This window comes from Myxocyprinus asiaticus, chromosome 22 (genome assembly GCF_019703515.2).
Source record: "Myxocyprinus asiaticus isolate MX2 ecotype Aquarium Trade chromosome 22, UBuf_Myxa_2, whole genome shotgun sequence".
NCBI lineage: Eukaryota > Metazoa > Chordata > Actinopteri > Cypriniformes > Catostomidae > Myxocyprinus > Myxocyprinus asiaticus.
In genome coordinates, this window is record NC_059365.1 from 36,203,747 (window position 1) to 36,216,051 (window position 12,305).

Here is a 12,305-nt window from a genome sequence, read left to right on the forward strand (position 1 = left end):
AGAAAGCCTGTAAACTACTGACCTATCTTACTCAGTGGAAGAATTCCTCTTTATAATCGGGAGGGATTAGAAACTAAATCTTTCCAATTTGGTTCTTTCTGTGCAGAAACAGTATTTTTTCGTTCTGGCTACGGCATTCCGCTGCCTCCTGCCATGTGGTAACCAGTTAGAACTAAATAAAAGAATGGGTTATAACATTCCATTTAAAACGAGACTACATTGTGCTAGCGGTGAGTGATATACAAGTTGAAACGATAGAGTTCCAATCAGTTTTAAATCCCCGCAGGGGAGAAAATGAGGAAGAGCTTGCATCCTCTGGATAAAAATAATATAAGCAGGTCATCCGTCCCTCACTCCCTTAGTTACTGTTGCTGTTACCATCAGTGTCAAGTTTTCTTAGAACTGTTTGTTCTGTCGCTGGCAAAGATTGAGAGAGAAGTGTTCGGGTTAAATGAATTTATCTAAAAATTATTAACCTACTTTATGTAGTAATGTTCTATAGCTGTCAAAAAGGTCTCAACACTAGGGATGTTAATGATTAATCGATAATCGATTAACCTGCGTTAATAATTTGATCGATTAGGCTTATCGATTGTCGATTAATTAATTTCAGTAATCATGCCAGCAGTCTTTTATAATGCTGTCTATACAGTCTGCATGTCATGTCTTCTCTGCATAAGAAGAAGAAGATGCACAGAAGAGGATGAAGCAAGCTTAATGTAAACCGTGTTGGAGCGCTTCTCTATAAATTAACATTATGTTTTGTGCATACACCGTAATAGTGTGTTAAAGTATAACAAGCACTGTTGATCCGCTGGTCTCCTTGTTTCATCCCAACCTACTATTACGTCAGTGATCGCTGGGAAAGCAGATTCAGCTGACACTCATCAGCACAAGAGAAACGGTATGTTATACTACGGTATGTTATGTAGGCTACTGTGTTTATGCAGCGTGCTCTGATTTAACTTAATTTCAAATAAAAAAGGTCCAAAATATTCTGTGATCCACAATGTGAAGTTTTAAAGAAATCAAATATGAATACAAGTTATACATCGTGAATACAAGTTATTATTAACAGTAATTCATTAGCTAATTAAACAATTCACAAAATCATACTAAACATAAATGTATTCAAATTATACTAAAATATTTATATAAAATATAAAACTAAAATATTTTAAGGGGAAAATGCCAATACTTGCATTTCTTAAGTGTATTAATTTAAATTATATTTCAACTGTAGGCTACATGCACATATTATTTGGAGTCCTCCATGTGCATTTTGCGGTATTAATGTTAACGATGAATCAGTTCATTGATTGTTAATTTCCATGATGATCAATTATGAACATGTCTGAAAATTGAGATCCCTACTCAACGCTGTAAATAATGTTAGTAATTTCAACTGAAGAATAATGTAAAAATGCTGCAGTAAAAACTGTTAATTGGTTAACTGATAGTTACCTTATAATGTACAGTGAAACATATTTTTTATCAAGACAATACATGCAATTTTATAGTAAAACAAAATTAAGTTTTTTTAGAAGTAAACACTATGATTTACCTGATAGTTAACAGTCAAAATGTATATTATGTTTGACAACAGGAAACAAGAAATGGTGTAATTCTGAAAGTTTACAGTGATAAACAATTGGTGTTTGGTTTCATGGAAAATTATCGGAAAAAAATGATAACGTTACTAACTACCAGCATTTAACTTAAAAACTGAAAACAGTTTCTAATCCCTGATTGTAATAAAAATATTAAATAATAATAATAATAATTCTCTTTAAATGTTAAAATGATATTATTATAAAAAATAATTATAAATAATCATTAATGTTCTATCTTATTCTTATTAATAACAATCATAAGCTAAAATATTAATAAACAATAACACCAACGATTATTATATTATTAATAGAATATAAATTTATAATAATTATAATATTACAGGTAATAATAATAAATTATTTATACAATAATTATATCATTATAATTAATAGTTATAAGAAGTAATTATTATTATTAATAAGATAAAATACTGTATCAGTAAATAACACTAATAAATATAATTATAATAATAATGTTATAAATAATAATAATAACAATTATTATTATTATATTCTATAATTAATTAGTCTCTAATATTATAATTATATTATTATCATAAATAATTACAATTAATAATTAATGTTTAATCTTATTCTTATTATTAATAACAATCATTATAAGATAACATATTAATAAATAATAACATCAACGATTAGTATAATATTATTATTATAATATATAATTATAATACTACAAATAATATTACAGGTAATAATAATTAATTATTTATACAATAATTATATTATAATTAATAGTTATAAGAATTAATTATGATTTATTATTATTAACATTAAGATAAAATATCAGTAAATAATAACACTATCATAATTATAACATTACAAATAATAATTATTATTATAGACCATAATAATAATAAAAATTATAGTAAAATTATAGACAATAATTTTGTAAATACTGGGATGATTTTCAGAACAAATCTAAAAGGCAAACCAGAAGACATTAAAAGGTAAGGAATGTCACAGGTATGTAATCTCATTTCGGTGTGGGAATCCCCTGCTTTCACGGGGAAAGTGGGCGGACTATTTGTGAACTTTTCCACAATATAATTCGGTCTTTATTATCAAGAGAATCTCTAAAGCTAAATAAAGACAAGAAAGAGCAAACTCAATAAAAAAACAAAAGCGCTCATCCCTTCCGTGGTGACCTGAAGTACAAGTAAATCACAATCATTGATGAGAAAAGTTAATCATCCCTTCAAATTAAAATAATCCCTTTTTGACTCATATACAGGGCTGTGGTTTGACTGTGGTGGTTTCTATAGGCCCAGTTCAAATGTTGCTCATAATACGTATTCTCTAGGACAAAATTACTCATGCACATAGAAATATCAACCCCCAGAAAAAAATACCCAGCCGATATCAAAGAATACAAACACAAGCCCTCTAGAAAGATCAAAACGTCATACGATATCATGAAAGAATTGATGCCATACATAAAAACATACATGACCAATTATACCCTACATCACTCAGATCTGGCTGTGGTTCAAACACTGAAGCTATTGACAGCTGAGCAGACAGTTAATGTGCAGTGTGGGCAACAAATGAGCTAATTTCCCTTGGTGCGAGCAATAATATATATAACATAAAACCTGAAATCCATACAATAAACCTGTATGAAAATAAAAAAGGGCTCATTTCAGGAATCAAATTTTCCTTCATCTTTTGAAGTCAAAAATTCCTCCCCAGTCCAATATTTTTTATTTTATTTTTTTGTCATTTTGAAATGCCCAGGATTCTGAAATTAGCATACGCCTGCCCAAATTTACAGGTCAACAATGCTTATTCATTGTTCCGAAACTTGCGCCACCCAGTTACGGTAAGGTAATTTGTAAAACATTGGACTGAAATAAACCAATCATTTGGCATCTCAGAGTCCACAGCCCATCACTCAGAAGTGTATGTGGAAAGCGCGCGCACACACACACACACACACACACACACTTTACATGTATGTTTGTTGCATGTCAGTCGGAGTGTGTTGGAGTGAGAGGGGGCGAGCTGCCACACACTTCATTTCCCATCTCTGACACCGCATCACACAGAACGAGTCTTCCCACTAATTACCTCAGTGACACATTAAGGAAATTCCCAAACTGACTTTCATCATAAAGGAGAACATATTAACAGAGAACAGAGTCTTTCTTTCATTCTTTTCTGCCCTCTCTTTCCCTTTTGTTTGCTTCTTTTCTCTCTCTCTCTCTCTCTCTCACTTCCCCAACTATCAGCCAATGAGTGTCCAAAATAATTGACCTGACACAGATAGGCAGCCACTATTTTTAGCCGAGTGATCCAGAAGATACTGCATAAGCTTTATTTATCTGCTGAAAAGAGCCACAGTGAAAACCACGTCACACAGGTCTTTCTAGACCTGCATGGCAAAAAAGATTTGCATTTCCTGAAGGAAATAACCATGTGCAAGCAAAGAGTTTGTCCAGTCAGTTGGCCATTTGTCAAGTGATTTTAGTAACTGCAACATTGAGATCACTCACTGTTGCACCTCACCTTGCGCATCTTCTAATAGCGTTTATCTCAGTGAAAAATTTCCCATAAGAAGTATATGTATCTAGAATGCCTACATTTTTCTTTCCTCCAGAACTCCATGTGGCAATAGATATACCCAAAGCTATCATATCTCTTCAGAAGACATGGATTAAACCACTTGAGTTGTACAAATTGTATGTATCATTGTTTTAATGAGGTGTAGCATTTCACACAGAGACAGGCTAATAAATGAACTGCGCTCATTGGCGCAAATATCGAAAGAAAAATATTTCCACGGTCATAGGTGCAAAAATATATGATTTTTAATTAAAATGATAGTATAGTTTTATGCCCGGTAAGAAACATTTCTGTCCAGCAAATATAAAAAAATTTTTTATTATTCACCCAAATGGCAGGTTTGGAAAAAATAAGAAATAATTCTTAGACCCCGCTTGCAAAGAGCAATTTTTCAAAAAATAATAAATAAATAAATAAAAAATTGCGTTAAAGTTTTAGGTAGGCTTAAATTTTATGCTTTGGTTCTACATAAATTAAATGTTGCATTATGTGATACATGAATACATAAATTAATACTAGAGGTCGATCGATAGTGGATTTTGCCGATACCGATAACTACGGTGGTGGGAAAGGCAGATAACCGATAAATCTGTCTATAGTTTTTAAAATAGATTTATAGAAATTTATACAAATCTTTTTCTTTCTTTTCTATGTCAGGTAAAGGCAAAGAGTCCAAAATAGATAAAATCCAAGATACAGATTTTATACCAAAATCCCATAATGACATGCATAACGCAGGACTTTTAAGTATAAACAAGCCCGAAACACCGGGGACTCTTATTTTGAAATGACGGAAAACCTATCGGCATAGATTTTTGCCGAAAACGAATAGTTCTAAAAAGCAACTATCAGCACCAATTAATTGGTAAAACCGATATATCAGTCTACCTCTAATGAATACGCTTTTCCACAGACATGACACTCATTACGCATCTTGTTTTCCGTTGGCTGTACATGAGTCACAAACACAAAATGTGACATCGTCTTTGCATAAACATATGCAAGACAGAAAAGACCAATCGCAATTTAGTATGCAAATGAATGCAAGAAAGAACACTTCAATTCAGAATGCAAATATTAGAGTGACGTCATTGCTGTCAGTTAGATTTTGAATGGCGGACATTCTAACAAAGTAAGTCAATAGAAGATTTTCAATCTTAAACGTGAAGTGTGTAATTTTTTCCATGTTTAAATACTTTCTTTTATCCCAGCCAGACATAGTATAAACACTGGATCAACCAAAGGCATAGGTTTGGGGCGTGAATATCTATTTGTCCGACTGAAAGCATACACAAGGAATGTTGGGGAAACCTGTTTGAAAATAGGTATTATTTGCAATTCCGTTTGGTGCTGCTAGGGATACAGAAATTACCCACTTCACCTTGAAATTTCTCAAAATTATGATAGAATTAAAAAATAAAAAAAATACATATTTGCTTCAAGTATAATCGAAATGTTTAAATGTTATTTTTATTGCAATGATCAATATGGTTAATAATCAACTAAGAAGACAGTGAGCTGCTTTTTTTTTAATAAGCACTAAAGAAATAGCAAACATTAAGGTTTATCAATGTCTTAATCTAAACTTCATAAACCAACCACTGCAAACTGTAAGAAAATGGGTCATTGAAGCTACCTTCACTTGTGGGTAAGACTTCCTGTTCTTCTCACTTGAGGCCCCTGGGAGTCCTCCATGGGAGGGGCCCTCACATCCATAGCGGAACCTGAAGCCCCTCTGGAAATTAAAATGATAATGAGTTTGTTATTGTCACTGCCCATTGCCCAGGCAACCAGTTCCTGCCCAACCTTTTTTCCATTACTGTGTGTTTGTATCTGGAGTTTTTTTTTAACAACACAATAGAGCATGAGTGACTTACTGAGACCAAACTTTGCCAAAACACTAGCAAAATCTACAGAGAGTCTCAATGATGAAGTTGTCTGACAAATTAATGAGAAAAAAAAATCCATGTCCATTACCTGTTTTGGTTCTTCGATAATTCGCACAGAAGGTCCGTCGACTACAAAAAGAGAGATAGGAAAAACATAAACAAATGACACTCGAAATTGAAATAAAAACTGAACTTATTTACTTTCTTAATACACAATCCTCATCTTATTGTACATAGTTAATTAGTGATTCAACAACTTTCATTTTCAGCTGTTTCAGCCAACCTGGTCTCAAAGAATCTTTACCTACATTTTGGCAAAATGATTTTTACGTGCAACATTGTAGGTATCGCATCACTTACCTGTTGAAATGAACACTAGAGGCGCTACAACAACAACAACTTTTATTCATTTTTTCACAAATCACGAGTGAAATGGCAGATTATAGGTTCATAAACATTTACTTTTCGCCCTGTTCCTCACACAATGATATATTATGACATCTAAACACTTTCACGATAGTGCATGACTTGTAAGGTGACACATTTTAACATGTGCATTACATAACCAACAACTTTTACAAGCTTGCTCAACTGCAATCAAATTGTCTTCAGGATCGGGGTACGAGTCCTGAAGAGCACGCGAGCTGACATGTGAGCCAAAAGCCACAATCTGTTAGGTTTAGGGTTGGGAGGTAGATTTTATTGATTAAAAATTTGATTAAATTTAAATATCTGTTTCGGAGAATATTTTACTCGCTTTTAGCGCCACACAATGGACATTTGACCTTGGAACTGCCACAATACTTGTAAGGAACTACGTAATATCATTTTGCAAAAATGTCACTACAGTCGACGGGGAGCTGTCCTTCAAAATGTAATGTAAACTCTGGTATGGAACAGTCAGTTTCCAGGATCCAATCAATTCCTAATGGATAAAATCAAGCCCCGCCCTACATTTTGTTTTTAGTTGAGTATCCTGTTTGAATCAGAAATACATCCATTACGAATTGGTTGTGTGAATGTTGTTTTTATGTTGAACTAATAATCTGATGATAACCACATGATAACCTGTTTTGAAGCTGTCCTGGTTGGTAATTGCTGCTGGATCTATGGTTCATTTAGACAGTATGCTATTGTTTTTGTGTATTTTTCCATTTTTCTAGTAATCTTCTATTACAATGTCAGTGAGATGCAATGCAAACAGCAATAAGAGCAAACATGACTAGGAAGTTAATTCAACCAGAAGCGGGAAAATCAAAGGGACTTGAAATTCCAATTAAATCACAGAGACATTTTGGAATGTTTGTTTAGCAACTGGTTTTCTGTATATTCAAGGCTTTAGTTCTCGCTGTACCACGTGTTTCAACAGAAGCGTAAGCCTCTTCCTGTGCTGTACAGGGACTGATACCACATCCTTCGCGAAGCAGAGCTAAATCAATCCACGTCAGACCTGTAGAATTTAACCTCCTCCAGCCCAGCGTCACTGTGTCCACCAACACAATCACATTAGGAAACAGTCCAGATCTATGTGTGTATATGATGTGAATAGGTACAGTCTACAACATGATCCACCTATTATGGTCTTGATGAGATGGCGTCTCAAGCCTAAAACAGATCTCAAAACCACAGATGCAGTGGTTTTGAGATCTGAACTCAAATTTTCAATGCATTATTCTATCTTCAGATTGAATAAACAGCATCAAACCAAAGTAGTATGCCTGATGACTCTCAAATGACTTTCAGGATATTGGAACATTGAAGCTATAGAGCATTCACACTGACAGCATTTAATCGCAATAGGTCAGCAAGTCGCAGGTCTAGACGTTTTTACTTGACTGCTATATCCAACTGTAAAGACCGGAGCTTCACTGTCTGCTTTCCCATTGGTAGTCACTAGGGCTGCCCCCTGATAGTCGACCAAATGTTAGTCAGTGAGAAGAGTCTTGGTCAACCAAGTTTTGATTGGTCGGTTGGTTACAGAAAAAACAAACTCCACAGGAAACAGACGAACACCGGTATTCCCGCTGGTTGGATGCTAGGTGGTACTATGGGGTCATTTTCGTTAAGCAGGGTTAGGATTACGCCTACACAATAAAGCAAGACACCTTGATTTCAAACTTTGAACTTTATTTTTTATTTATTTTAACGAAAAATTCGAATGAAACTGGAAAAAAATTAAGTGCAATTAAAATGTGTGTTGTTCAACTTTTTGAAAGATGGCTTTACAACAGTTGTGAAGGACAACATCTCTCTGGCAAAGAACCTACTTCATCTGTGCATTCTCTACCGGTCGGGTATTTCGTTGTTCGGGAAAATACATCTTGTGTGTGAATAAACTGTTTTGTTCCCTCTGTCACGATATATATATATATATACACACACACACTACCAGTCAAAAGTTTTGAAACACTTACTCATTCTTTATTATAATTTCTTTCTTTTTTTTTTTTTCACATTTTAGAATAATAGTAAAGTCATCAAAACTATGGAATAACATAAATGGAACTATGGGAATTATGTTGTGACTAAACAAAATCCAAAATAAATCAAAACTATGTTACATTTTAGCATCTTCAAAGTAGTCTTATAATTTTCTCGTTACTTGGAACTTGACAAACAAAGTAAAAAACAAAAACAAAACAAAAACCACCCAACTTTGTTTTAAATCAACCTTACATTTCGCATAATGCCACATTTCAGTCTGATATGTTGTTGACCAATATTATTATTATTATTATTACTATTAACTTTCTTCAAGAAACTCAACATCTTCTTAGAGCAATGCAACAAATAAAAAATGAAATCCAACAAAAATAAACACTTACATAGGCTTTTAATGACTTAAGTCATCTCTATAGAGAATATCTGAATATCTGTCGGCAAACATGGCAGGTTTTTTTTCCTAATATCAAACATAATTGAACATAATTTTAGTAAATGTGGTGAGTAGTTTAAAAACCCTTTATTTTGGAACATGACACAGTGTTGTAGCTGTTTTCTTGGTCAGTGGTGGTTAGAATGTCGGGCTGTCTAGCCGTTTGAGTTGTAGGTCTTCCTTCAAAGAGCTTTGAGGCAAAAAAACTCAGTAGAATTCCAATGGGTCACGTTTTGTTGTCTGCGCCGCGAAATCGAGAGAAGCCATATTGAGTAAGGTGAGTGATTCCTCTCTGCGCTCTTGTCTCTGGAGCACAAATATCAGGAACCCTGTTGGACCCGTGCGTACTTGCGTGCTCCAGAGACAGCACGCGCAACACTCACATGAAACAGAGATGCGCTTGAGAAGATGACAAGTATATTTAGCGCTTATGAAGCGCAGAACGCAAGATGAATGTAATTGAATTTGCCGACATTTTCAATGCTGAAAAACCTTGTCCATGTCTCTTCACGTGAACCCCTGCCCACTAACAGAAACACAAACATGGATATTTATTTACATATCGCGATATACACGATATAGCAAAATCTCTATCAATTAACACTCTAGATCATCGCCACGAAATATATCGTCTTAATGCCCAGCCCTACCCGAAATGTACGTAATTTTTCAGTGAAAATCTTTTTGGCTGTCTTTTCATGAGCGCTATGACAGATGCTCGTTCACAGTGGCATGTTCACAGAACTTGCACTATTTTTAGTGCTAAAAGCTTAGTTACTCAAATGTAACGCCTACGGAAGACTTGGAACATGACACACGAGTCGCATGGAATACTTTTATGACACTTTCGGGTAGCTTTTTTTAAGCTTTAAAGCGAGTCCGTATCAACTGCCATTGTATTGGAAAGACGTGCTGGAATATTCGATGTTTTTATTTTTTCTGTTGTGCATAAGAGAGAAACTCATACAGATTTGGATTCAATTATGACAACATTTTCATTTTTGAGGTGAACTATTCCTAAACCAAAAGTGAATCTAAAATTAAAGTCTTCAAAAGCTCCAGTGTGGTTGTAGTCTGTTCTGAGCTCTACATGCACACTCCGGTAGATCAAGAGAGCATGTCGAAAGCTGCCAGCACCAAAACTACTTATCTCAGAGTTGGTTTCTCATGCAACCACACAGGTGAAGAGTGGTTCATGTATCTGCATTCCAATGAGGAAGTGAAACATGGGAAAAAATAGATCTGCTCCTGTAGTTCAAACCTATTCAATACACGAATGACTGCGTATGACATCACAAAACCAAAATCTGTTCAGAAACTGTGATGTTTCTGTGATCTTTACAGTGTTTGGCATCACCGAGCTACACTGCATGGTGTATTGGAGTTTCTGCAGAGTGCAGTGTTTCTTGAGAAAGGAATAGGACATGAAGAAAAGAGGAAACAAAGGCTAGTCTTTCCTCATCCATTCTGCAAGTCATTATCAAGACCTTGATTGTCAGAAGAGTCTGAGAACTCAATTGTAGGAAACTCTTACCTGCCCTCAGTGCATTATTGTTGTGTTGGATGGCCTGAAACTGGTCCATGGGCATCCATAGCTGCTCCTCTCTGAACGCGTCCAAAGAGTCCATGTACTTCAGAGAGAATATAAATACAAATGCAATGACACACATTGAAAGATCTGTACTGAACTTGAGCAACAATGCACTTCATCAACAGCTCCATGACTTTTTAGTATAAACACAGATGAGGGAATTTACTAAGAATGAATCATGCTTGCTATTTCAGAGCGATAGTGCCTGGTAAAACTGGATTATGGCAAATATAGCTTCAAAAGTTTTTGGTGCTGAGTAGAGGGAGTCAAAGTTGCAACCACAGAAGGCAGGAAAAAAGAAAACCTCCTCAGCTTTCTAAGAGGCACTTCCTGTCTGATGCTGTGGTATTTACACCAATTAATATGTCCTGTTTCAGATTTAATCATTTAGTATCAGGCTTATATGCCATATGTGTTAGAAACAACTCAGAAAGCATGGTACGCAGAGCTCGGATGTCTATTTTTGTCTTGTGAATGTAATTACAAGAGCTTTATGCAGTGTTATCCACTTCCTGCTAATAATAATAATAATTTCAAAAGTGTTTCCACATAAAACAGTGCAGAAAATTCCTCACCCCTCCATGAGCCGGGAGGTATGGATCTTCTCCAGCCATGTTTCCTGAAGGGAATAGTAAAATCCATGAAATCCCTCATAAGCTCTGATATTCACTCAAACAAGGGCTAGAAAAGTGAAGTTAGCTCTTGAGAAAAGCTCTAGCACCATTTGTTTGCAGCTTTGTTTCCACTTTTAATACGTGACTACATTAATACAGGGAACCATGGAATAATTACTTTATAATATTTACATTTTCTTTATGAAATATTTTGTGGCTACTGAAACAGTCTTTCAAATGATGCAAACACCTCATATGTTCGTCCAAGTTCAAACTCAACCCAAAAGTCTGAAAAACTCATGGTTTACCTCAGATTTTATTAGTTACATATGTATTACACAAATTAAACGCTGACAGCAGACTCGAGCATCTCTTTCCGCTCATATAAAACAAAATGTCACTGTAACATATTAGAAGAATCATAGAAACGTTTGTTTGGTTCGAATCAAGATTCGATGAATCGTAATTTCGATTCGAATTCTGGACGCGCCAACGATGCCCACAAATGCTGTTTAGGTCGTAGCTCACTAGGCTTTCGGACATTTCACCTTATATCTATTACATATCTCATAAAACGTTCTTCTGCTGGACCTTGAGTCACCTTAAACAAATAAGCATTATCATTAACATAATGAGATTGTATTACTCACCCAAACAAGCTTATTAAATGGCTGAAATGTGCACTTGGCCTCTGAGGCACAAGTAGGAAGTTCAGCAGCACTTGATACAAAGTATCACAACAACCTTTAGATGGTAACATGAGCAGCAACTCAAGCATGGCTCGATCTCCAAGGTTTTGGGTTGCTTACCTTTCCTGATAAATATCCGATGGTCAGGATCAACATCAAGCAGCTGGGAAGTTTTGTTGATGTTGTTACTACTTATTTCGCCATGTTACGTTGAAGTCAACTACTGTAAGCTGATAGAAAGTAAGTTCAAGGCAGGTTTCTTATTCACGATGGTGGTTGCGTCAGCTGGACATAATATGCATAAGATCCGCTGAGATTACACAGGCCAAAGGATCAATCGATTTTAATCTCCAGTTGTAAATTAGCGCAATAAATCATGCCGAGTTCAACACGTTCGTTTGAATAGACAGTTTGACTTCCTTACTGGAAATTCCCTGTGACGTCACTCGTG

At 35.0% G+C, this 12,305-nt stretch overlaps 1 protein-coding gene across 2 annotated transcripts in view; it reads right to left on the minus strand.

Annotated features, from left to right (window-relative positions):
- Positions 1-12,295, minus strand: part of LOC127413414 (nuclear factor NF-kappa-B p105 subunit-like) — a 39,607-nt gene extending 27,312 nt beyond the window's left edge. The window contains exons 1-5 of one of the 2 annotated variants that reach the window (XM_051650559.1): positions 11,975-12,294; positions 11,127-11,170; positions 10,495-10,591; positions 6,174-6,214; positions 5,833-5,931 (exon numbers count right to left, since the gene is read on the minus strand). In XM_051650559.1, the coding sequence (XP_051506519.1) occupies positions 5,833-5,931; positions 6,174-6,214; positions 10,495-10,591; positions 11,127-11,165 (276 nt within the window). In that variant the 5' untranslated portion in view covers positions 11,166-11,170; positions 11,975-12,294. Of the gene's footprint in view, positions 1-5,832; positions 5,932-6,173; positions 6,215-10,494; positions 10,592-11,126; positions 11,171-11,974 lie in introns of both variants that reach the window. The other variant, XM_051650560.1, reaches the window with a different exon arrangement.
- Positions 12,296-12,305: the final 10 nt, after the last annotated feature.